The 25,245-nt window shown below is 51.2% G+C and overlaps 10 protein-coding genes across 10 annotated transcripts; 5 read left to right on the top strand and 5 right to left on the bottom strand.

The window, feature by feature from the left end:
• Positions 1-44: 44 nt before the first annotated feature.
• BU24DRAFT_420423 (FAD/NAD(P)-binding domain-containing protein) lies at positions 45-1,845 on the bottom strand. The gene has a single exon (XM_033527464.1). It carries the CDS (start codon positions 1,458-1,460, stop codon positions 183-185), a length of 1,278 nt encoding a protein of 425 aa, XP_033385712.1. The 5' UTR covers positions 1,461-1,845; the 3' UTR covers positions 45-182.
• Positions 1,846-2,306: 461 nt separating this feature from the next.
• Positions 2,307-2,731, bottom strand: BU24DRAFT_478473 (uncharacterized protein; the record flags this gene model as incomplete). Its single annotated transcript, XM_033533034.1, has 1 exon — positions 2,307-2,731. One exon carries the CDS (start codon positions 2,729-2,731, stop codon positions 2,468-2,470), a length of 264 nt encoding a protein of 87 aa, XP_033385711.1. The 3' UTR covers positions 2,307-2,467.
• Positions 2,732-3,798: 1,067 nt separating this feature from the next.
• BU24DRAFT_367147 (Rgp1-domain-containing protein) lies at positions 3,799-7,049 on the top strand. The gene is made up of 3 exons (XM_033524337.1): positions 3,799-4,486; positions 4,541-5,617; positions 5,671-7,049. The coding sequence occupies exons 1-3, from the start codon at positions 3,964-3,966 to the stop codon at positions 6,576-6,578; spliced, it is 2,508 nt and encodes an 835-aa protein (XP_033385710.1). The 5' UTR covers positions 3,799-3,963; the 3' UTR covers positions 6,579-7,049.
• Positions 7,050-7,858: 809 nt separating this feature from the next.
• BU24DRAFT_149393 (glycoside hydrolase family 76 protein) lies at positions 7,859-9,596 on the bottom strand. The gene is made up of 3 exons (XM_033521240.1): positions 9,372-9,596; positions 8,611-9,314; positions 7,859-8,557 (listed from the first exon to the last, which is right to left on the bottom strand). The coding sequence occupies exons 1-3, from the start codon at positions 9,454-9,456 to the stop codon at positions 7,994-7,996; spliced, it is 1,353 nt and encodes a 450-aa protein (XP_033385709.1). The 5' UTR covers positions 9,457-9,596; the 3' UTR covers positions 7,859-7,993.
• Positions 9,597-10,091: 495 nt separating this feature from the next.
• On the top strand, positions 10,092-10,672 carry BU24DRAFT_149333 (uncharacterized protein). Its single transcript, XM_033521239.1, has one exon. It carries the CDS (start codon positions 10,215-10,217, stop codon positions 10,635-10,637), a length of 423 nt encoding a protein of 140 aa, XP_033385708.1. The 5' UTR covers positions 10,092-10,214; the 3' UTR covers positions 10,638-10,672.
• A 1,253-nt stretch (positions 10,673-11,925) lies between these two features.
• BU24DRAFT_420417 (putative snare protein Snc2) lies at positions 11,926-12,905 on the top strand. Its single transcript, XM_033527463.1, has 3 exons — positions 11,926-12,152; positions 12,468-12,699; positions 12,768-12,905. Exons 1-3 carry the CDS (start codon positions 12,045-12,047, stop codon positions 12,782-12,784), a joined length of 357 nt encoding a protein of 118 aa, XP_033385707.1. The 5' UTR covers positions 11,926-12,044; the 3' UTR covers positions 12,785-12,905.
• A 1,131-nt stretch (positions 12,906-14,036) lies between these two features.
• Positions 14,037-17,450, top strand: BU24DRAFT_420416 (bifunctional acetylglutamate kinase/N-acetyl-gamma-glutamyl-phosphate reductase). Its single transcript, XM_033527462.1, has 2 exons — positions 14,037-16,658; positions 16,714-17,450. Exons 1-2 carry the CDS (start codon positions 14,268-14,270, stop codon positions 17,005-17,007), a joined length of 2,685 nt encoding a protein of 894 aa, XP_033385706.1. The 5' UTR covers positions 14,037-14,267; the 3' UTR covers positions 17,008-17,450.
• Positions 17,451-18,124: 674 nt separating this feature from the next.
• BU24DRAFT_460420 (cora-domain-containing protein) lies at positions 18,125-19,970 on the bottom strand (the record flags this gene model as incomplete). The annotated part of the gene is made up of 3 exons (XM_033531821.1): positions 18,125-18,584; positions 18,662-19,290; positions 19,344-19,970. 3 exons carry the CDS (start codon positions 19,968-19,970, stop codon positions 18,125-18,127), a joined length of 1,716 nt encoding a protein of 571 aa, XP_033385705.1.
• A 244-nt stretch (positions 19,971-20,214) lies between these two features.
• Positions 20,215-20,908, top strand: BU24DRAFT_420415 (uncharacterized protein). Its single transcript, XM_033527461.1, has one exon. It carries the CDS (start codon positions 20,292-20,294, stop codon positions 20,679-20,681), a length of 390 nt encoding a protein of 129 aa, XP_033385704.1. The 5' UTR covers positions 20,215-20,291; the 3' UTR covers positions 20,682-20,908.
• A 2-nt stretch (positions 20,909-20,910) lies between these two features.
• On the bottom strand, positions 20,911-25,245 carry BU24DRAFT_367130 (uncharacterized protein). The gene is made up of 2 exons (XM_033524336.1): positions 22,308-25,245; positions 20,911-22,254 (listed from the first exon to the last, which is right to left on the bottom strand). Exons 1-2 carry the CDS (start codon positions 24,898-24,900, stop codon positions 21,281-21,283), a joined length of 3,567 nt encoding a protein of 1,188 aa, XP_033385703.1. The 5' UTR covers positions 24,901-25,245; the 3' UTR covers positions 20,911-21,280.

Raw genomic sequence — 25,245 nt, 5'->3', positions numbered from 1 at the left:
TCCTATGGTTTACCCATACACAATGTTTAAGTGAAAATGCCATTGGCATAGTAAAAGTGGGGTGCATTCCAAATCTATACTACACACATCAGGTCATCAATTCTACATAGTAGTACAAGTAACGCTCAGAACGGACTTCCAGCTTAGGAAACAACGAAGAAGAATAAGAGGTAACGAGAGCGTTACATAGGAAGGTTTAGCTCTGGATAATCCGGTATCTTCCACCCGTCACTATCATCAGATTGCCACATGCTCGCCAACGCATGAAGCCGGAATTTTGATACTGCCCACATGATATTTCTAAGTACCCAAACCCCCAGTGAAGACGAGGGGAAGAACATGCCGAACGAAGAAGGCATCTTCTGACATTCATCGATTGGCGGTCGAGCCAGGCGCTCATACGACTCCAAGGCTGCGTCTACGTTTCCATCCTGCCTCGCCAATTCTCCTGCAAGCAGATAGGAACCGATCAATGAGAGTGTAGTTCCCAGACCTGTGAATGGACTTGGGCAGTATCCAGCGTCTCCTAGGAGTACTACACGGCCGGTGTAAAGGCTCTTCATGTGTACCTGTCCGATTTCATATGCGTAGAAATCGTCACAATCGTCCATTCCGCCGAGAAGTCTTGGACTTTCCCATCCCGCATCCTGAAAAGCACTCTTCCATATGTTCTTCTGTTCTTCTACCGGAAGCTTGTACGAGTCCTTCATAGGCGTCCCGTCCATGGTGAACAAGTAGGCTTGCGTGGTAGGGCGGTTGCTGTTCCGTGTCATTATGAACCTGCTTCGAGGGGCGCTGTACATTTGAGCGAGTCCTCCATCATTTCCGCCTTTCGGGACGGTATAATAGGCAGCGTGAATCCCGATCGACTTGAATGAATTATCGCTTGCTTCCTGTCCAAAAGCCAATCGTCTTGTACGTGACCCTTGCCCGTCCGCACCAACGACAAGGTCGAATCTCCCAGTCTCGCCATTGGAGAAGGTAACATTGACCTCATTGTCCTGTTGTTCGAGCGCCGAGATGCTGGTACCGAAGACATATTTAAGAGCTCCCTCTTTCCCATGTTCTTCGTCTAGACTTGATCTCTGTCTCAAACTCGCCTCGTATAGGATCTTTACCAAGTCTCCACGCATGATTTCGTACTCATTCGTCAAGGCGAGTCTGCGAGCCTTCTTGTCACCGGCGGGTGCTACACCAAAGCTTGCTATAGCTTTTCCATGAGCATCGACAACCTCCATCCCCGTCTCCTTGACGCACTGGGACTTGACAACTTCTTGGAGACCCATCTTTTTCAGGATCGGTAGGCCTTGGTCTTTCAGATCGATCTGCTGTCCCGCGAGACGCAGGGAAGGGGAGCGCTCGATCACCGTGATCCTGTGTCGGTGGTTGGCGCCATGCAAGAGGGTCGCCAATGCTGGTCCGCAAACTCCTGCACCGATAATGAGGATGTTGAGTGACATTGTGATATTCTTTGATGGTAGGGACAAATTACTTCCAAGAACTAGATAGTATCATGCAACAAAAGTCAAACTTAGGGAATTTTGAACTCTTGTTTCCAAAAGCCGTAGCGGTCAATCCTGCTAGCTATATAGCATTTTGAAGAAGGTCTTTGCACTATGTGACAATCTAAACTTCCAGGGCTCCAGGACTCCAGATAGGTCTGATGGAGTTAGGCAGAAGGATAAATTCGGGGTATTGCATGACAACTACGAGCCGTGGGCGGAGATATGACGGCTCCGCGTAGAATGTTGTATACTCCGATGGGCATAGTGCGATTTTCTTACGGCGAGTCGGCGGTTCGTCTCACCTATACTCAGAATCGGAGGTTGTCAGATATATATCTTGCCAATCAGCGTTGGATGGGGTACGACGCCTCGACTCAAGTGCTCGGAGATGGCGGCGCAGGCTTCTTTTGTCCGCGTGCCACCAGCCACATGCTGCGATGGGATTCGCTTGTTCGGTTGTCTCCCGTGCGTCATCCTTAGTGATGTTTGCTCTTTTCGGATTCATCGCGATAGTACGGAAAAATGCGAGTTGTTTTTGCACATTACTGGGACGCGCATTTTGGGAGTTGCGACGGGCTGGGGCAGGGTGATGATGGGTCTTGCGGTTGGTATTCCGATGGGGTTGACTGGTTTGAGGGTAAATGTTTTGTTGTTGCAGTTGTCGTCGCGTTGTGTGCAAATAACGGGTTTTTCGGTCAATTGTTTTAGAGGAACTTATCAGATGCTTCTGTGCATGAGAGGTACCTGACTATTGCCTACCTTGGTTGTGATAACATGTTTCTTTCACTGCAATTCAGATCTCAACAACAAAGACTACAACGATCATTCATTTATAATCGAAAAGGGATATCATTCGTATTAACTAATTCCACCTATTTGGATCGTAGAAATTCCTGACCCATTCAAAACTGACATCTCTTGAGAGATCAACCTCGACAATTATAGCAATCGCGCTGCTTCAGTTACTTTCCTTCGCCGGCCCTCTTCACGCCTCCTGCAATCCTATTTGCACCATCTTCGACACTGGTAGTGGCATCTGCGATACCTCTGGCAACCGGTCGTCCTGCGCTTCCCGTAGCACCTTCGAGTGTCTCGCCAACACCTCGTCCCAGTGCGCCGACAACTCCTCCAACAGTATTTGTGACTCCACCGACAGTGTTTCCAACGGTCGAGGTGACGAATTTAACGCCGGACGTGACGCCGGATTCCTGTTGGCCAACGGGCATGTTGATGGAGAGGGATTTGGTGTTTTGTGGATTGTTTTAATGGGCTGAAATGAGTATATGGTGGTGGCTTTGGTTCGATTTCCAAAGCTGAAATTGAATAATGATTTTGTTTATCTTTGACTTGGTAAAGGCAAGCTTTGAGAGACAGCAGTCTGGACCAATTTATGTGTGAATGGATCAGTGACGTCATAGCGAGTCTCCTATACGCGTCTTTCGAGGACAGCAAGGATGCGATGACACCGAACAGGGCTTTAATATCTATCATACCCAGCAAGGCGCAGCTCGCCACCATCGTCACGTTGATCTTTGTATGACCGTCCCCTGTGTTAAGATGATACAGGTCCAGATGAGGTAGTACGTACTTGTAAGGGTCTCAGATCTAGTACCACCTGCAAGTACCCCATATTCACTATCATAAAAGATACGAGGTAGTTAGCGTTACGCTACTCAAGATCTCTAGGCTTCTTATTAGATCCTTGATCGATATGTGAAATGCAATAGTCTAAAAGCACACAGCTCTTCGGGTCACCCACGCATAGGCTGGCAGCTAGTCCTAGCTACCTAGATACTAGGGAGGTGTGTGCGCATGTACATACACTTTCTGGAGCTACTCGAAAATCAAAGATGCCAACTTACTGTGTAATCTCGAACCAGACATTGTATCGCCGTCGACAACAATTGATTTTAGTGTGCAAGACTGTATTTCAAGTCAGATAGAGTATCTATGGGACCTCCCCTGAATAATGCCTCGTTCGGAAATGCATACCTACACGGCCACACTCCACCACTGGAGTACGTACTCAGGTATGCATCTTGAGAAACATCTGGGGAATGCCACGATTTTGCATTATGTTACACCCAGTGAAGATCCGGTTGTCAAGAGCCTCTTTCAAAAGTCCTGAATCGTATGTACACACATCGTGCGGAATCTAGGTATACTGAAATGGCACTCTTACTACTCTGTTCTGTACGCATGGATTTGCGGCACGGTGCTCCACCTAAACACGCTATGCCACCCCCGGCAAAGGAAGGCCGAGCTCGTGCATCATCCCGCGTATTCGACCAACGTTCAACTCTCCCACTTCATGATCCTCCCTGCTGCAATTGATTCCGACGACACTCGCTCCTAGCTAACATGCTGCCTAAACGATTCCATTCCGCTCACCCCCACCGATGAATAGTCAGCGAATCCGCTGGGGCCGCCCTCCGCGCTCCAACTCCATACCCTAACGATGACCTCCAACATCCGCGTATTCGTACACTTTAAGGAGTCGACCGTTTTCGCCGGAGAAGATATCGAATGCACGATAACATTTCAGAATGTAGCTCCGACTGATAATAGTCCAGAGCGGTCGCCTGGTCCGGCTGGTAGGAAACAGAACGGGTTTGCGCCTGGCGGGGAACGACAGCGGAAGCTCCCCACGCTTCATTCGTCGACGAGGCCATCTCTATCCCATAACTCGTCTTATGTCTCTCAAATGCCACCTCCGCACCTTCGCGGCCACAGACCCGCACTATCTCTTAACGCACCTTCTTCGGCCGGGGGTAGAAAATCGCCTGTACCGCCAACAGGGTTCGGCGGTTCTGCAGCTGGGCGCCATGGACATGGAAGGTCATTATCAATCGTTTCGATAGGGACAGATGCTGCCACAGAGGTCAGCCATGATCGCAGATCTTCAAATAGGAGGCCAGCGCGAGGGCATGGGAGATCTGCCAGTCTACAGGTTGTTCCTGGGCGGCCAAACCACTTCCCAGGTAGCTCATTGCTTTCTGCCGTGGAATTGAAAGGGTAGGCTGACACTCAATTAGTTAATTCGCCCGGACATCGTTCTGCAACACATCATTCACCGCTCACCAGCGGAGGGTTCTCTCCACCTATAATACAAGAACCAGCTTCAGATCTTCCACTTCCTATACGGGCCGGACGCTCACGAACGCCGGGCATATCGACAGCTCCGAACACACCCGCACTATCTGTACAAACAAGAAAGCCATCCGGATCGTTCTCACAGAACTTCAAGTTTCCGGCTGCTCCTCCCTCCAACGATGCGCCGTCAGAGCAACCCAAACCGAGCGAAGGAGTAAACAATACCCGCGCGATTGCGCCACAAATGCGTAGAAGCTCCCCCCGACCCCCAGATGATCCAAACAACTCCAGCTTAGAGGCACTCTCTCCCGTTGCCCGGATATTGTCAGGCTCGAGCATGCATGGTACCCCTAGAAGCAGCGGAGAGTTTTACTCAATGAGCAACAATTCGAGTGAAACATTGGCCTCGGAATACATACCGCATCCGACAGCAAGACTGCTTGGTCGCCCTCCTATGCACCAACGCCGAAGCTCTCAGCTCGTTCCCCAGGTCCCCCAGAAGCGCCCGGAAACGTTGATGATGGGATATGCACAGGTAATGGGGTCTTTTACTCTAGACGGTTCCTTGATCAACCAGGCCCCATTCGAAGAGGTCAAGAGAAAGGGAGTTGTTGGAGGCCAAGGAGGTGGTGGAGTCGTTGGAGTTGAACGAACCAAACGTGAAAGCGGTCTGTTCGGGGCCTTAGGATGGAGTAACATTGGAGAGTCACTGGGCGGGTTGCTGGGCTCATCAGAACCCTCAAGCATTCGGGAGATGCGGGGAATCGCAAGTTCAAAGACGGTGCCATTGATTAGCACGCCACAGTCAATCCTGTTTGTGGATCTTCGGTTGGCACCGGGGGAAAGTCGAAGCTACAAGTACAGCTTCACACTTCCCAGGGGACTGCCCCCCACTCACAAAGGACGTTCAATGAAGGTGAATTATCACCTCACAATAGGGACCCAACGGCCAGGCTCTTCCAAAGACCAACAGGTGAAGCATGTTGATGTACCCTTCCGTGTCTTTGGCAGCGTGAATAGTACGTATTCCCTGGCTTGAACCTCTTTTGCTCATCTGCTAACAAACAGAAAGGCCGCGGCGAGATACTTGGACACGACCTGATGTCTCCCTATATAATCCTTCGAGACCAAGCCCGGACTTCGAGTCTCGAAAATGAGAAACCCTTTTCCAATGGCGCTCTGGCTAAGAAGAACAATGCACTCGACATCCAAACAAACGACTCGGACTTCTCCGAATTTCTGACTTATGTAGATAACTTATTGGACAGACCACGGCAAAATTCCAGCATGGGTCTTCTCTCCCCCACCGAAACCCTTCCTGGCCGCTCATCCATCGCAGAAGAGCCACAGACCATGAAGGAGGCCATAGATCTTGCCATCCTTCGCAGTAACCTGACAGGCGTTGCGAATCAAAGTGCGAACCGATTTGAGATCGCTAGAAGCGGTCGACGAGTCGCCGTGATAATGCTTGCCCGGCCAGCCTACCGGCTAGGCGAGACGATGTCCGCCGTCATCGACTTTACCAACGCCGACATCCCCTGCTACTCTCTATCGATATCCCTCGAAACGGCCGAAAAGGTCGACCCAGCAATAGCGCTCCGTTCAAATGCATCCATATACCGGGTCACGCGCAAGAGCCACGCACACTTCTCCGCCAACGCACTCTTCGCAAGGCGATTGGCCTTCTCCCCGACAATACCCCCGAGCAGCACGCCGGAATTCATCACCAGCGGCGTGAGCCTTGAATGGAAGCTCCGCGTCGAATTCATCACGCCGAGATTGTCGCACGCCGAGGAAGGCGAAGAGGTCTATTGGGATGACTTGCTGGAGGAAGTGACGAGCGACGATCGAGGCATCGTCCTCGCGGCTGTCGAGCGATTGCCGGCCGAGAGCTTCGAGGTGCAGGTTCCTGTACGAGTCTATGGAGCTGTCAGTGGCAGCAACCCAGAGGCCTCTGACGATGAAGGACTCGTCGTATGAGGAATTTTCTTCTCTTCCACCACCATCACGGTCACGGTTACAAACCACCATCGGCGTTATGAAAGCGTACACGGCCGTTTAAACAAGGCGCTACTGGGCACCTCATCTTACATCTTCACTGCATCATCTCCTTCCCTCCGTTCAAACATACCTCAAACATACGACAAGCTCCAAGCATGGTCCTCCTTCTAGCATTGTAGATACACAGCCACCACCACACTTACCATTTCCATCCCTCCATCCCTCCCTCTCTCACACATACATACATACACACACACACACACACATCCGCGCCAACGCAAGCAATCCTCCACCATACCCTCCACCTCAACTGCCTAGGCACCATTTCCCTTCCCCTTCCTTCATCCTTCTTCCTTCCACTATCCCATATTCCAGTTTCCCCCATTTTAGCCTTGCCTTCAGTTGTAGAATAAGAGTAAAACGAAAAAATTTAACTAACTCTTTTTGTTCATTCATGCTGCGTTTCTTGGTTGACTCAGACTGGTGGTGGTTGTGAGGGTTCTTGCCCGTCTTGATGTTTCTGCTATACCTACCTAAGTATCTAGGTGCCCGTTGTTGTGACAATTGGTAGACGGATCGTTGGATTGAATGGATTTGACTACATATTGCGAGATCTGAGATTCCACCTTCCGTAAATACTAAGTACAGATGCCTCGCTGCGTGAGTGGGCATGGGAGTGCAAATTAGTAATTTGCACGGTTTTTTAGGTAGTTTCTTTTCATGTTCTAAGGTGATGTGAATATGGAGACGGAAATAAGAGGGTAAGTGGAGTAAAGGATGGATGGAGAGTGCAGATAGATGGGTAGAGGAAGGGGAAAGGGTGCAGGTCGGTGTGGACATTCTCTCTGAGGCCTGAGGATTTTATGTGCCTAAATGATATGTGTTGGCAACAAAAGACGAGGGAGACACGGAGAGGAGGCTGGATTGGCAATGGTATCGAACTGTGAAGATAGGCGATAACTGTTTTCTTTCGAATGAATGAATGAATAGATCGATGGGTGTGATAACGTTCCATCAGCGTTCTTGTTGGCCGATCGAATGGACAGCGAAGAAAATGAAGAGCGAGAAGGAAAGCGACATAGGCCGGTGGTGAAGTAAAATGGTGATGATGAAAAGGGTTCCATTTCCTCTCACTGACAGCGTGGGAGGCAGAGTTTTATATACACGTAGAGTTTTTTTCGAGTTTAGTAAGATTTTTGTGTGTTGAATTTCTGGATATTGGACCTCTCCTTCTTTCATCCATGGTTTCCAAGATAAGATAAGGAGAGAAAAAGTCTCACATTTGCACCCCTAGCCCATCTCCCAAAAAAAGAAAAGAGTTATATAAAAAATTTCCCATGAATGCGAGTAAAGTACCTTAGACAGTAGAGGGTAATATAAAAAGGATATTAAGATTACGACACCATCCACCAGGCACCGCCGAGAATACCAACAAGGACGATGGTGGTGAGGATACCAGCTCCCGCCTTATCGCCCGTGGTAATGTCGTCGAAGACGATGGGGGTGTTCTTGCTGTTTCCACCGGCGGAGGGATCGCTCTTGGAAGTACCACCGGTCTTCATGCTGACGGGTCCAGGAACCTCGTCGACGAGTAGGTTCTGCATGACTTCCAGGGCAGACATCTGCTCACCGACACCGAAGCTACCGTCGTTCTGGCCGTTCTTCCACCAGCGGAGACCACAGGTGGTTTGGTCCTCTCCGGCGTTGCATTGGGCGGCGGCAGCGGCGGCGGAGACCTTGAGCTTGGGCATGATCATGTCGCGGGTCCAGGGGGCGACCTGCATGGTCCAGCCCATCCAGCGGCAGAGATAGGCCTTGAAGGAGCGCTGGTCAACGTCGCACTTGCCGTTCCTCTCGCAGGCCACCTCGAACATGACATCAGCCTGGTCTTTGGAGAAGAAGATGTCGGTCGAGTTGATGATGTTGGTCAGATGGTTCCTCCACTTGTCACTCTGGGTCTGTTTTGGGTCAGCAAAGCTATACTTTATAAGTAGCCGATTATCAGACTTACCATGTTCCAAAGGGCAGCAGCACCGGCCATGTGCACGCCAGCGTTGTAAGTCCATTGGATGTGGCTGACTTTGCTACAGTTGAGCCTGTCGTCCGAACCGTCGAAGAAATGGTAGTCGGGGCTGATGAGGCCAATGTTCATCTCCCACTCAAAGGTCTTCTCGGCCCAGTCACTGTAGGTGGTGTTTCCGGTGTATTTGGCAAGGCGTGCAGCGATATTGAAGAAGCATCCGTTGGAGATGGTGTTCTTGTAGTTGTAACCGTTGTTGAAGGTGAAGATCTGCCACTTCAAACCACCACCGCAGGCAGTCATATCCCACCTTGCCGCCTGGGTGTTGAAGACGGCCTGGGCCAGTGTGAGCCATGAAGGAGTGTTGCCTTCGGGGTCGGGAAATTTGTTCTCGGCGGCAGACATGGCAGCCATGCCCCAGAAAGCCTGGTCGTCGTTTCCGAGGGTCTTGGTCTGATTGGGAGGCATGAAGGCAGAGAAGTCACCGATCTGGTGGATCATGGCCTGCTTCGTGATGGCATTGTATGTGTCGTCGCCCGTGTAGTACCAGTAGTCGACGAAGGCATTGAACATGGCTCCAGCCTCCCACCAGTAGTATGGATCGGGCAAGTTGCCAGGCGTATCACCCAGCTTATCACCAGTGTACCATTTCCTCAAACCGGCAGCAACGATCTTTGCACCCTTCTTGATGGAAGCTAGCGGTCAATGTTAGCAGTTGGGTAGGCCGGGAATCAGAGTGACAAGCTACGGACCTGGATCGTCCACATTCAGCTCAATGGCGCCTGTAGTAGCGGACAGGAAACCGAGCGCGAGGAGCGCCGTTGATGTAAACTTCATTGTGTGTTTATGTATCCAGTGCGATTGGGAATCGGAGTCGAGTCTTCCGCGCTTCCGACTGTTCTAGGGGTCGCAAGCACCTGGGCAAAGTAGAGGTTGAACGCGCAGCGCTCCGAATGGTGTCTGGCAGACGGTGACGGCTTCCTCGAATCTATGCAACGGGAGCGATTCGTATGTAGCGAGGGTGAACGATAGATGGGCTAGCGCGAGCAGAGGGAAGTCGACAGGAGGGCGGCCGGAGGGTGGGTGAGGTGTGAAACGAGCGACGGGGTGGGTTTCGATGGGGGATTGGGATGGGGAGGCGGACAACGGGCGGAGAGTGGATGTCGAGAGGAGACGAGGAGTGCGAAGAAGCAGGAGCAGCACGACGGGATTATCACGGGGCAGTCAGTTGTACGTGACTGTAGCGATCCAAGTGAATGTGGGTGGGAAGCAAGAGGTTGGAAGTTGGAGGAGGGGGGTTCAGTTGGTGGTGGTGGTGGTGGTGGTGGTTGTTAATAGCAAGTGGTAGCGCTGGGTTGTTGTATGGGCAGGACTATGGAGTATTACTCTACTCTACTCGTAGGTCATTCAGGAGAGCCTCTCGTCTCGCTCTCCTCCTCCTCTCTCCGTCTCTCCAAGGATTCAATAAGATCCACATACACTATCCAACGCCAAACCAATCCTGGACTCATTGCCAAGCTCTTACAGTATCCTCCGTATGTTTGAAATGGCCAGGAAATGTTCGCAAACGGTCAATCCTCTCAATCCGGTAAAAGATGCAACCTCAGCACTGCCACCATGCTGCTTGTGGTGCGAAAATTACATTGCTGATAGCCCTATCCTACGAGTACCTATCCTTATTGTCGTATTCTAAGAGAGGGCAGCCAGCCGTCGCAGGCAAGGAGTACGGCGCATACGGTGCAATTCAATTATTATTTTTAATAGGCAGCGGAGCGTTTGCCATGGGCATGGGCTTGGTGGTGGTGGTGGTGGTGGTGGTGGTGGTGCATTGCGTGTCTCAGTTGCTTCCTTCAAACCTGAGCCGTGGCAGCGTGGCAGGCTACTCATTTCCAAGGCTACCCAAGATATTACCATCAAGAGGGCCAGCACCAAAGAGAATTAAAATGGCAATGTTGAAGATCAGGCCAAGGACTGGTCAGTATTTATTCGGCTTGCTTCATCCTCGTCCTGTTCTGTGAATACGGTGCCTTGTAATGACTACTGCACTGCCTAGGGAATGTCGTGCACCCACCCATCCTACACAGAAACTACTCGTACCTGACGGCTGTCTCTGGTCTAGGACTCTGGGTGGAACTCTGGGCACAGGACAGGCAAAGCGCGGCGACTAAATTAGAACAAAGGGAGAAGAAGAGAAAGAATACGTAGAAGAAGGGAACCCGGGAGGCAAAGGCAAGCGAAGGGTCTTCTGGATAAAAACTCAACGGTTGGCCGGAAGCTGTTGGTGAGGTGACGCTGCGTAATCCCCACACTGGACTGGACTGGACTGGTAGGCTGGAGGCTGTAGTCTCGCCCTTTGCCACGCTACAGCCTGCGACCATGACCACGACCACGACCACGAACTATTATACTCGTACATACAGGGGACCATTATTTGCTGTCGTTCCTGGTAATGGGTATAATTATTTACATACTTGCACACAGCACACACTATGAGTAACTTGGAGGAGAAGGCCGCGACTTTCTTTCGGGCTTAGCAAGGAACGTGCCGGATGATGGGAATGACTCTAATTGCGTCGTACGAATCCATGAGGCTGAGCATTCGCCTTCGTATCGTATCCGCGTATTGTATCGTATGGTACCGTATTGTATTGAACCCTGTCGTGTCATTGGTCACATGCGCTGGCTGGACAACGACAGGGGAGGGAGGCTGAACAAAATGTCGATGACGACCATCCAGGAACAAGAATGGCAGTCAAACAAACCTCCCTTATGAAGGAATAAATAAACGAATTGCTTGAATGGAAATGAATGAACCTGCAAACAAAGGCACACCAAGGATAAGGAGATCTTTGACAATCAGAAAATAGAAACGATGATTGAATGAATTGAAACTCTGCACGTAACACTGTCACAAGACCCTCCTCTGTCCTTTTCTAGTAGGTAGGTAGTTAGTTAGAGAGGCAGTCTTGTCTTGTTAACTTGATTCGCATTTATTCTTCCTGTTTGTTAAAACAGCTCTGATCCCACCACATCACAATTATTTTATTATTTTATTTTATTTTTTCCTCTTTCCTCTGGAATTCTCAGCACATAGTAAGTTTGCCCTGCCCTGTAATCTATTGCGCGTTGTTGCGCTGTGTTGCGTTGCGTTGACTGGATTTCCCGCGCAGTTCCACGTTCTTCTCAGCCTCAAACCACTTTCTGACCAACCCGTTACAAGCTCGCTCCAACCTCCAACCACTTCCCTCGCCCGTCCACCTCTCACTCTTCTTCCTCTTCTCTTTCTTCTCTCCTCCTCCATACAACCTCAACCTTTCTCTTTATCCACAACAACTCGCCCGCATCTTCATCCCACCCAGTCTCACGCCCGCTGCCCTCGTTTCGATACCTTTAAACACCTTTCCGTCACCTCCCACCCTCCCACAATGGCCGACCGCGAGCAACCTTACGACCCGTACATTCCCACCGGCGGCGACGCCAACCAAGGCGGCCAGGGCCAGAATGGCAACCAGCGCACCCAGGCACTCCAAGCGGTACGTCTATTCGAATGATGGATTTTGTTATTTTGCGCTTTGCAGCACCTCTGCGACATCTGTTCCAGCGAGTGGCGGACTTCCGAGCGAGCACGAGCTGTCGGACTACGTAGGCACCCGAGGCATCGCACCCATCCGCCGTATGGCAATGGCCACGACGATGACTCTGTCCACGATGCCATCGTAACGTCCACTCGGACTCGCAAGGAGTCAACAGCACACATCCGCAGCGAGAGGAGGTCGCACTATTGCATGAATCCATCTCCTTCGCACTTTTTCCCTCTTCGGGCGCCGAGCTAACGTGATGTTTTGCAGGAAATCGACAGCACCGTAGGCATCATGCGCGACAACATCAACAAAGTCTCCGAGCGTGGTGCTCGCTTGGACTCGCTCCAGGACAAGACCGACAACCTCGCCGTCTCCGCGCAGGGTTTCCGACGAGGCGCAAACCGTGTCCGCAAACAGATGTGGTGGAAGGACATGAAGATGCGCATGTGCCTCATTGTCGGAATCATCATCCTCCTCGTTGTCATCATTGTCCCCTCTGGTATGCTTTAACACCTGACTCACTCTCCCCGATTCCAGCTTCCGCAGAGGCTGACCAAGCAACCACAGTCGTCGCAACCCGATAGATTGCCCTCTACGATACCTCACGAAACGAAACAGCAGCACCATTTAATAGGAGAGGGATCGAGTGTTTGAAAAGTTGGCATAGCTGTCTGGAAAACGGCCTCAGTGGCTGCGAAATGCACGGCTACCTGATGATGCAAAGGTCCCTGTACTAACGTCCACGGCGAACTGGGAGCGATGGGTTTGGTTTTTTATTTTCTCAATGTCTTTCACTGCATTTCCAATTTTAGGCCAACGGTCACGGGATACCAACCATGTCCTCTACGCCTGTCACCGGGAAAGATCCATCTACATATACGTCTTTCTACGTGTCAGAAAGGAGGGTCGTCCTTGGGGGACATGGCTGATTAGACAATCACAGATTATGTTCGAGTTTGAATGAAATCTCGTAACTTTCACCCATGCGTTCTGCTTGCTTGCTTTGTGTGCTTTGTGTGCTTTGTGTGCTTTGTGTGCTTTGTTTCGCTACATGTGAGTTGCAATGTGACGTTCACGAGAGGATGACGAAGGTAAGGCACAGCCTTCCTCTATGTAAAGATCTTCAGGCAAGAAGAAGCGGGTGAGGCAGGCGTACAGCTACGGGAATGAATCCGACCTTCGGACTGCATGGATGGCAACTCTGTCCTGGCTAGACCCTAGGCTCCACGATGATGGAGTGGTGTAGTGACCGATGTAATTATTTGCAGATTCTCCACATTGTGACCGTCTGATGGCCGCTGCTGGGCGCACATCACTTCCAGTACTAAAGAGTTCCTGTGTGAGAATATCGGGGTCTACGACGTCACCGGCGCTCGTAACTGCTGCACAACAATCAACCGACAGTATTAGGCACATGCGAGAGAGTTCGCGACTGGACCCATGGGTTTCCCGGTCATGCTGCAATGGAAATAAAGAGTTAAAAAGGAAGAGAGATCTAATATACTCCGTACATAAGGTTAGGTTTGGTTGTAATGGCCAATCATAGATAGAGAACCCATCCCTTCCTCCTCTCTGCCTCACGCCCTAGACCTTGGAAAAGAAATATATGACTCTCCGGAATCCCATTACTAGTGAGCCATTTGCGACGGAATAGGAAAGGGAGAGGGGAGCATAACTAGGTAGGTATGGAGTGACTGTGAGAGGGAAAAAAGGCTTGCGAGTGAATTGTCGCTATTCCTGGTGTTGCTGCGCTATCGGACTTGGGAGCGAATTTTTTGATCGCAAGAGCTGCCCGCCGCGCGCGCTATTAGCGACCAGACCCCTCCCTCCCTCTCTCCTCCTCCCCATACACAGTGCGGTACTCTCCCGTTTATCGCCTAGGTAGTGCGGTAGTGCAGTAGTATCTCAGATATATCTGATAATCGCTCTGCACCGTTACTACCTCTTCTTCCCTTTCCACCTCAATTCTCCACTCTCCACTCCACCACTCCCACCAATTCCTTCCCATTCCCTCCGCCGTGCGTTGAGCGATTGTCGAAGCCTGCTTTCTTCCACCAGAAAGACACCATGCAGGGCGTCGTGCGTTCTGGTGCTCGATTGGCAGCTCGCTCGTCCCGCCGAGTCACCACATCGGGAGCTCTTCGCACCCTCCCACGAGCCCTCCTCCCAGCCACGAGCCGCCTCTACACCTCCTCCGCCGACAGTCGAGATGCTACCTCCATGCGATCTGCCTTCATGAGCCTGCTCGGAAGCGTCAGTTCCCGCCGCGAAATCGATCAGTACCTCGCCCAGTTCAAGTCCGTTTCCTCGCAGCAATTCGCTGTCGTTAAGGTCGGCGGCGCCATTCTTACCGACCACATTGATACACTATGCCTTGCTCTGCAGCATCTATACGCCATGGGTCTTTACCCTATCATTGTCCATGGAGGAGGCCCCCAAATGAATAAGATACTTTTGGACGCTGGTGTGGAGCCAGAGTTCATTGATGGCATCCGTGTCACCGACAAGAAGACTCTAGGCATTGCCAGGAAACTCTTCTTGGAGGCCAACATGGACTTGGTCTTGAAGCTCAGGCAAGATTGGGGCATTCCCGCCAGGCCCATCACCGCTGGCGTGCTCCAGGCCGACTACCTCGACAAGGAAAAGTGGAAGTACGTTGGCGACATCACCAAGGTCAACTCCAGGCCCATCATCGATGCTCTCAAGGCCAAGGAGTTGCCTATTCTCTGCTCCATGGCCGAGACCGAAGACGGCCAGATTCTCAATGTAAATGCCGATGTTGTCGCCGGCGCATTGGCCCGATCGCTGGAACCACTGAAGATCGTCTATCTCTCCGAGAAAGGCGGTCTCTTCAATGGCGATACCGGCAAGCTTATCTCGACCATCAACTTGGACGAGGAGTACGACACGCTCATGCAGCAAGCGTGGGTCAAATATGGCACGAAACTCAAGATTGTGGAAGTCAAGAAGCTATTGGACGACCTCCCCAAGACCTCCAGTGTGGCCATCATCCACCCGCAATACCTTGAGAAGGAGCTCTTCACGCACACCGGTGGCGGTACTTTGATCCGCAAGGGCGAGAGCATCCAGTCGGTCACCAAGTACGAGGATTTCGAGGATGTCCGCGCACTCAGGGCTGCACTACTCAGGGACCGTGAGAGCATGGACTCTGGCGATGTCATCGATCGTTTCTTGAACAACCTCAAGGATCGTCCATTTGAGGCTTTCTTCGACGATTCTATGGGTGCCGTTGCGATTGTTTACCCCCCTTCGAATGACTCGGATTTCGCTCAGCTCTCGGTATTCACCACGACCAAGGATGCATTCCTCACCAATGTGGCCGACAACATCTTTGATCGCATGAAGAAGAAGTACCCCAAGATGTCCTGGACGGTCGAGACCCACGACGAGAACCTAGGTTGGTTCAAGGAGAAGGCCGACGGTACCCTCCGCCGTGACAAGGACATCTTCTGCTTCTGGGGATCAGCAAGCCCGCAAGAGGTTGTTTCCTTGATGAGCGAGTTCTCTGAGCATGGCCGAGGCATGTTTGGTGGCCAGAACCTTGACGCACAGCTTCGACGAGCCGCCGACTACGCAGCCAGCCTCAAGCAGGGACAGCAGGTTCGCAAGTACTCCACCATGGCCCCTCGATCTCAGGCATGGGGACAACAGTCAAGGCCAACTGTGCGATCCAGCCGCAATACACCTTCCTCCCGAGGCTTCGCAACCAGCGCGCCCCGCTCCGTCGAGACCACCAACCCAAATCCTCCTTACAACCTCAAGTTCAAGAGCAGGGACTGGCCGGCAAAGGTTGCTTTGATTGGTGCTCGTGGTTACACTGGACAAGCTCTCATCGACCTTCTCAACCGCCACCCCAACATGGATCTCAGGCATGTCTCTTCCCGCGAGCTTGCTGGCAAGCAGCTCGAAGGCTACACGAAGCGCAACATCACCTACGAGAACCTCTCCCCTGAAGACGTTAAGAAGATGGCCGAGAAGGGTGAGATCGACTGCTGGGTCATGGCTCTTCCCAACGGCGTCTGCCAACCTTTCGTTGATGCTGTCAACGAGGCCGGCAACCCCGAGACCGTCATTGTGGACTTGAGTGCCGATTACCGATTCGACTCTTCATGGACGTACGGTCTCCCAGAGCTCGTCGACCGACGAAAGCTTTCCAATGCCACTCGGATAGCAAACCCCGGCTGCTATGCCACCGCTGCTCAACTTGGTATTGCACCTCTTCTCGAGTTCGTTGGTGGCCAACCCACTGTATTCGGTGTCTCTGGCTATTCGGGTGCTGGTACTAAGCCAAGCCCGAAGAACGATGTGAAGAACCTGGAGAACAACCTCATCCCTTACAGCTTGGTTGGCCACATCCACGAGAAGGAGATCTCGGCACAGCTTGGAACGGATGTTGCCTTCATCCCCCACGTTGCTTCTTGGTTCCAGGGTATCTCTGTAAGTACACGCCCTCCTTGATTGATAAACGATCCTTTACTTATCTCCCAACTAGCACACCATCTCCATCCCGCTCAACCGCACAATGACCTCCCGAGACATCCGTAACCTCTACCAAGATCGCTACGCAGGAGAGAAGCTCGTCAAGATCACGGGAGAGTCGCCCTTAGTCAAGGCCATCTCCGGCAAGCACGGCGTCGAGATCGGCGGATTCGCCGTCCACGGCTCCGGCAAGCGCGTCGTCGTCAACGCCACCATTGACAACCTCCTCAAGGGCGCCGCGACCCAATGTCTGCAGAACATGAACCTCGCACTTGGTTACGGCGAGTACGAGGGCATCCCTTACTAGTCCCGCGACACGTTTCGCACGCTACACGGCGGCGAGGGATGATCACACATATATGTTGATGATAATGTTGTTGCAGTAGAGTCGTGTTTTGGAGTATGATATGACATTGAGCTCCTTAGGGGTTCACTAGACCACCATTGTATTAAACTACTTTTTCCATCACCTTCATCTATTTTTTTTTCACTCGTGTCTATGAGATCAGGGGGGTTGTTGGAGTTCAAGTAGTAGTCTTCCTTGGTTTATCCCACGTTTGGGGATGAGCTGAGGAGAGAGTGAGAAAAACGAACAAGAAATGAACATATACACAGAGAAATGACGACTCACACCGATATGTATGATGAATTGATGATATATTTGTACCAACGCAACACGAGGGAAGTAATGCAACGCACTGATGAAAAACTCCTCACATCTTTGTCGTGTATTGTACTGTACATATCTACCTCAGGTATGTACGTACTTTTGTGCATGAATGGGCATGGGATACGCAGACACGTTTGTTAAGTCTGAGGCAAAGGTGGAAGGAAGCATAGTGGTGGTATATTGATAATCATATCATATCCTATCGTACATCATCGGGGTGCCTGCTTTACGAGCCCCAAGGTTCCCATTGCCGTACACATGTATAAATGTATCAAGAAACCCCAAGGAACGACCCAACTACCGCTTCTATCCCCAAGAAAAAGCAGATGGAAACGGGAAATGTGAAGAACAGTTAAAACGCCTTCGCTATGCCCAGGGGAAACAAGGAAGAAGAAGAGAATCTGCCCGACTGATTAAGCAGGGAGGGGGGAGGGAAAGGCTCGTGCTGTCTAATGTTGAGTTGCTGAATGGGGTTGAGTATGTGATGTACAAAAGGGGTGAAGCATGGTATACTCAAGTCTAATCAAACGTGTGATGCTGCTGGAATTTGTCGTGAGAAGTGGAAAATAGTCGAGCTGAGTAGAGAAGATGAGTGGTGGGTTTGTGAGATGCGAGAGTATATGCAAGGCATTGAAACGGAAGAGATCCATGCCCAGGAGGTAGTTCTGCCGCAACGTGACGTGTCATTGCGAAAATGAGCAGGAGCACTCGGGATGGCCTTCCACGATCAAGCAGAAAGCAGAGAAAGACCCTCCTAATGATTGAATGCATCATCGGCCTTCCTCTCCGCATTGGCCAACCTCTTCGCGACCGCGCGCTCCCGAAGAATTAGGTCGCCCACCGTCTCGCCGGCCCTCAGTCTCGGGGTACACGCACCGAGCGAGGCCTCGTCCGTGATGCGCGAGCTTCTGCCGCCCCAGAGACCGAGTCCCCATCCAGACGTGGATTTCGCGCCGCCGCCGTGACCCCACATGCTGACGCGTTGTACCTTGCGCAGCTTTCCGAGACCGTAGATGGCGACGATGGTGCCGAAGACGGTGCACCAGGCGGAGATGCCGAAGAAGCCTATGTCGGATTCTTCGATGAAGTTCTTCAAGTTCATGCCGTAGAGGGCGGCCACGAAGGTTCCTGCGGTTATTGCTAGGGTGAGAATGGAGAACTTGAGGTCGAGAAGCATGAGCGAGTTGCGGTTGGCATCTAGGATGGCCTTGACACTGGAGTAGAGGAGCCAGATTAGCATTGATTTGGGTGGAATGGGTGCAGCTTAGTGCTGGTAGGGGAAGATGCTTACATCTCTTCAGTGTTGCGAATGCTAGAAACCAAATTCTCTGCCGCCTGTACGATTTCATCGGCAACCTTGTGGTAGGACTCAAGAAGCATCTCGACTTCCGTATGGTCGTGTTCATCTCGGAGCGTCCCCGCGGCTTTGTCGCTCAAATACATGGCAGACAAGTCATCATCTGCTTCCAACAGCTCCGTCAGGGCGTCTCGCACAAGGCGTGCTTTTTGCTCAAAACTACCGAGCTTCTTGGAATAGATGAGGAGGTAGCGTAGTTTGTCGCGATCAATGTCCTCTTCCAGCTCCATGAGAACTTTCACGACAGGTTCGCTAACGCCTTCGAGTTCCTTCTCGAGACCTAACGTCACAGATATCAAAACGGCTTCCAGGGCGCGGAATTCGTACGCGAGGGTCCCGCTGGTGACAGATTCCTTCTGGCGCAATTTTGAATCCAGATCATACATGAACACGGACTGCGATTTCGAGTCTGTAGTTCCATAGGCATCAAAGACCAGGACGCGGTTGTGCTTGATCAGAACACGCAGATGGAGCAAGTTGATCAAGATCGCAGAGGGTCGTACGAGGATGTGAGGGAGGAGAGAGGAGTCAATCTTGCGGAGGTCGCGAGGGAGAAGACCATACTATGAATGTGTTAGTGATATACTGTCAAGAAAAATTGTATGGCGATGTCCACCTTTGCAATAAGTTCACTCTTCTTGAACTCTCCGCTGACCATTGTCACATTGCCATGCTCATCGAGCTCCGTACAGCGCATCTTCAGTTCATTTGCGCTCCTGGACACTCGTCCAAGTCCGCCAATACCGTTCAGTGAATTGGGGGTAGCGTCATCTAAGAAACTCGACAAAGGTGGCGAGGGTGTAGGGATTGACGGGGCGCGTTGTCGCCTTCTCTGTCGGAAAGGAAGCCAGGAGGCATGGTCCGTTGCAGTCGTAGAGAATGCTCTATGGCAGGTGTCTCTTGGTACGATTAGATGATTTGTTGCTCGTGATTCAGCGATCCGTGGCTGAATGGTAGCAAGCGATGTGCATCGCGACTGAGGCTCGACACCTTCGACTGGTGACGCAATAGCCTTCAAGCCAGTATCTTTGTATAATCTGCCAAAAGCCCCATTTCTCCCCGCTGAACTATTATTCAGGATTCCTTCTTTTGCACATGTCGCGATTCCCCTAGCACTCTGAACTCCGAAGGCGGTGCACCGTGGCGCGACGTTGGGTTGGAAAGCATTGCGGACTTGGGATCGCAGGAAGTTTAGCACGGCGGACGACGGCGCTGCAAGATTACGAGGCAGAATTGACTTCATAACTCTGCGTTCGCAAGTTCGAATATGGAAGCCCAATCCATACGTTGCGCGTCCGAGAAACGACGAATGCAACTTGCTTGTTTGCTTGCTGTAGTTTTCTGGGTAGAAGCCTGCTAAACCGCCCTCTGCTGTTCATGACCGACTTCTTGACCCACTGCAGTGACGGAATTTTTGACGCTAACCCTGTCACGTGTGATCTGGGAGACGTCCTCTACGCGTGGACATAAGAACTCCGCCCATTGGACGTCAATATAAATTATACTTTCTATCAGTGCATGTTCTGTGTTCCTGCATTGAAAATTCAAGATCCCCGCAAATGGCATGCCTCCTATCTGGAATGCCCTGATCCGCACTCATCACATCACATCACGCAAAAAGATCGCGAAGCTCCGAGCAGCGGCCTCGAACAACAATGTATATGCACTATTGCGCAGCGGTGGCTGCCCTGGTATAATGTACTGCGAGGGCCATGAAGACGGCGTGAGAAACTGGGTTGGCACCGTGCAAAGATTGCGCTACAAAGATTTCCAACTGGTTAGAAAGCCTGCGGCGAAGCAAATAGACACATCGTCCACCATGGATATTGTAAAGGGGACAGGATATGGGAAGCTTGAAGAGGCGAATAGTGTTAAGGAATTTGGCGCCAGAATAGAGGCATTGGGCGTTTGGGCTTGGTGGAGAAGTGGGATGGGGTATGTCCATGAGAAGTGATGTTAGGTTCCTCGAGCCCACGCTGCGAGCGGTGCAATAGTCGAAAGAGTTCGAAACATAAGTCGCCAATAGAGCGAACTCTGCGTCTGCGAATCGTAGCTGCAAGCTTTTACTAGACTGTGTGGCCCTCACGTTCGTACATCCGTCAATCATGGAGAAGACGTTCGAATGATAGAGTAGCGGAGATACAGTAAATCACTAAGGATTGAGACGACATAAGAATTGAGATGTGATTCTTTATTGATTTGTTTTATTTTCACTTGCTTGCTAAGCTTTGTCTTTGACTGACTATGTGGTCCCTCTTCTCATCCTTCCTACGCTTACAGAATATCCTAAACCGCTCGAGCGATTGCTGTTCAGAATACCAGAAGAAAAGTGAATAACGAATGGGTATCTCGACGCTATGTAGACGTGGAATGTGAAGAGGAAATAAAAGTATAAAGAGACGATATGTGTAAAGTTCCTTGCGCCGAAAAATATGCTCCAATGCAATAACCAAGTACGCCTGAGAAGAAGGAAGCGAAACTTTTCCCACCCTAAAAGAGGGTTCAATGATATGATCAATGTACAAAAGAATGTTGTGAAATTTTAAAATGAGGTTAGTAACCAGAGAGCAATAGCTCAACAGCGCGATCGACTCTAAGGCCGTCGCCCATGTCTGTTCTACGCAAAGCCGAGCGAGCCTGATCAGGAGTAAAGCCCATCTCGACGATGCGATAGACGGCCTTCTCGGCACTATTCTCGGATGCATCACCATCGAGAATATTGCGTTGAAGTGGGTGTTGTTTAAATGCGGGTTGGTCCTCGATGGAAGCTTTGCTTGGGGATGTGCTTCGCGAGGCGCTTTCATGACTTGAACTTGCCGCTTGCCGGCGGTGTTGCAAGAACGCAGGGTGGAGTTCGAGGGAAGGCATCTCAGGGATGGATTCATGGCGACGTCGGAAAGCTGGATGCTCCTCTATGGGTGGCATGCTAGAGAAAGTACTGCTCCTGTCTGCTACAGAAGGTACAGTAGAAGGTGGAGGTGTCGGCAAGAGGGGCTGGGCCACAACTCGGTGGAATGAGCGTGGGCGTCTTTCCTGCGAATTGGATGCATGGGCATCGGCAACAGAAGACGATATATTGAGAACGAGTGCAGATGATCGGATTGATGGTATATGTGAGACAAGGTTTGATGATGGTGCAGGACGTTGTCGAGTCAAGTTATTCATGACACCTTCCCATCCACTCATGGGGCGCTCTTGGCTCATGCGAATTTCAGGTAATCTCTCGCCGTTGTTTCGACGTTGCTGGAGCTCAGTAATGTGTCCCTGGAGGCGTTGCTTGGATATTTGGCGTTGAACTTCTTTCGAAGATGGTTCGGCATAGTCAGCGGCGATCTTGTTTTCGTAAACACGTTCCGCTGCTTCCTTGAAGAAGTTACGGCGGGAACTGCCTTGCAAGGGAGCTTTCCAATGAGTCCAGTTGTTCTTCTGAGCCACAATAAAAGCGGAGGCTTCTGATTCATGGCAGGGGCCGACAAGTTCGAGGATGGGTGAAAGGCCGAGCGTGAGTAGGTAGTAGTACCATTCATCTAGAAACAGTTTAGCACATTGTTCGCACTCATTGGTTGCACTGTAAACCTACCAAGCATCAGCTCCTCTCCATCAATATCTCCGCCTCGAACCTCGGTATCGTCAAAGACGCCATATTGGCGCGCTTGGACTCGACGGTTGCAGATCGGTTGGAGCAGAAGTCCCAGACAGTTCCATAGTTCCATCATGTCAAAGAGCTCCTCTGCACTAAGGCCGCCTTCATTTCCTAGAGCGAAGCACTCTGGCGCATTCGCCAAAGTATCGTTCATATCAAGGGCATCAGTGGAGAATATGGCGTGGGTGGGGGCATCTTGGTGCACCAAAGGGCCACCCTTGAGCCAGTCCATCTGCGCAACGATATCGTCCTCACGTCCCTTGCCACAGCCGAAAATCTTACAGAATGTCCAAATTCGCCAGAGCGCATTATCTATGCGTGCTTGTTCCTTGCCATCCTGACTGAACAAAGTGTTCGCAATTTCCGTTCGGAGAAAAGTCTGGAACCTTTGGCCAATCAGTGTTTTCAGGGTGGTGATAATCTCTACATCGCTTTTGTGATGTTCGATGTACACATTTGGCGTGTATTCCATCCTGGATTGCGTCTTCTCCAGATCCTCTGGCTGGTGTTGATCGTGCCCGGGATAACAGATTTCACGGTGCTCCCATGCTGGAGGGGACATCTTCCACAACGTGTTCTTCATCAAGTCGAGCTCAAACCGCTTGAATACACGATAGAACCCACCGTTGACGACTGCAGTCGCAAAAAGATCTTCAAAGTTGTCGAGTTGTTCGAAAATTCCATATATAACGTTCTCTGCCACGCTCGGGGTAATGGTTCGCTTAAGTGCTTTAGGCGGCACTGGAATTGGGGAAAGATAGAAGTCATCCGCCACGGGCGATGGGGTGCGGGGAATCTCAATCCTCAATCCTCTTGCCTTCGCTCGAGAGGAGGTGCGCCTCAATTGCGATAGAATATGTTCATTCGAGACTCGAGAGAGACGGAAGTTGGCGGCGAGGAGGGATTGGCGTTTGCTAGATTTCCTAGGAACTGTTGGTGGCGTTCCTGGAATGATAGAGATGCTTTCATGTTCCGTGTCATCATATGCAAAGGGGTTGGCGCCGACTCGTGTAGAGAGCAACTCCTCTTCAAGGTCAAATTCGGCCTCACTGAGCGTAGGGCTTGCGAACAGTTGGGTCGGGTCTGCCACCTCTTGGCGGATGATAGCGTGGTCTAATACACCCATTGTTGGGCTGATCATAAGACTGATGCGTGAACTACGTCGCTGCGAAGACTGACGCCTTACAGATGGCCGGCGGATGATAGTTGCCTTGCGGGTGAGGGTGGGTCGACGCTCCAGTGGAAGTTGTGTCGTGGCTGAGCGGTTGCGCGATGGTTGCAGCGTGCATGTAGGTTTAAAAGCGAAATCATCCTCGATAGGACCATGTGGTGCGTACTTGCGAGGTGGTGGAATTGTCGGGGCTGCTACACTGAGTCCGGTCTCAGCCTTAGAGTTTTCGGACTTCGTGACCACTGATTCAACATCCACAAAGACCCCTGTTTCGAGTGGCGATTTTATTGAGAAAGTCACACTTGCGGAGCGATCGTGAAAATTAATTGGTTTCAAATTCATCGGAGATGTCTGTTCGCCTACACTTGATCTCGATGAGCGCCGGCTATAAGTAGAGGAGCAGTCGTCTCCATGGGAGTCTTCGGAGGAAGAATTGGTCGGGGGACCAGCGGTGGTTTGGCCTGTTGTATCTATCTGAGACTTGACGATGGTAGCGTCGATGGAAGGATGCGGGGCATTGATGTTCTGTTTCTGCTGGGCACTGAGAGGAGATACTGCGGAATTGCGTGCGAGGGGTCTTTTCGAGCCCGAAGGAGGCGATATGTCAGTAACTGAAAGCGGTTCGGCGGAGGCAGATCTGCTCAGTGTATTGCTGGGATTTGAAAAGAATGGGCTGGTAGGAAGTGGGCGATCCTTTTGATGTTGAGGTATAACAACCTGAATCTGGGGTCTTCTACTTCGAAGAGCGCTGGAAGCACGACGTTCTTGCAGGGAAGAATTGCTGCGCGAAGATTCCCATTGGAATTTATCCTGCTCGTAGCCGGTGGCATTGCTCTTCTGATCAGAGAAGTTCATCTCCGTACCTGCTTTAATGGAACAAAGGGTTGGTGAGCTTCGACTGCGGGCACCCAGGCGGGGTGAGGTTGCATGTCGTAACGAAGATGGCGAGCTTCGAGAGGTCGCGGGCGATTGCCAACCTGAACCACTAATTGCTGAAAGAATTTCCTCGTTAGGAAGCGTTGCCATATCTCTTTCCAGAGTGGAGAGAGAGGTAGTTATAGAAGAACTGCCTGGAGGCACAGCACGAATGATGGTCGTCTTGCGGGTATGCTTGATCCCCCTCTTTGTTTGTTTCTTTGGAGAAGACAAAGACCTGGGCGACAATGACGAAGTCGATCCAGGGTGCTTCGACGATTGACTCGTAGCCCGAGATTGGGTATCGAAACTCTTAAGTGAGGATGGTTGGAGAGACCGATCTCGACGATGAGGAGAGGGTTTGGCCTGAGTCGATTGAGAGCGAAACAACGAACGTGTTCTGGAGAAGGGATACTCGAAGAAGCCAGACTCGGTGACAGCCATGGTGGCAGGGCAACAGAGATGTATGCACAGAGGGAGAGGGAGAGGGAAAGAGAAAGGCCTTGTTTCAAAATAGAAGTATCCTGACGGCTTACCACTGGTAGCAATAAGGAACTTCTTAAACGGACAGGGATGGGAAGTTTAGTGGGACTTGGTTCAGGCAGATTGTACGAGTGAAGAAGGCTGAGATGAGATTGGTTCGGACAAAGACACTTGAGGCCGTCGGAGCATAAACTGCGACCGACATGGAGGAGTGCACAAGGAGAAGGGGAAGGAGAAGGGAAACCGAGAATGGGAAAGGTATGACACAGAGAGCGAGGTATGCAGGTAATAAGAAGAGGTTGTGAG

This window comes from Aaosphaeria arxii (assembly GCF_010015735.1).
Source record: "Aaosphaeria arxii CBS 175.79 unplaced genomic scaffold BU24scaffold_3, whole genome shotgun sequence".
Lineage (NCBI taxonomy): Eukaryota > Fungi > Ascomycota > Dothideomycetes > Pleosporales > Aaosphaeria > Aaosphaeria arxii.
The sequence above is the reverse complement of the archived record's forward strand: the minus strand, read 5'-3'. Positions and strand labels throughout refer to the sequence as shown.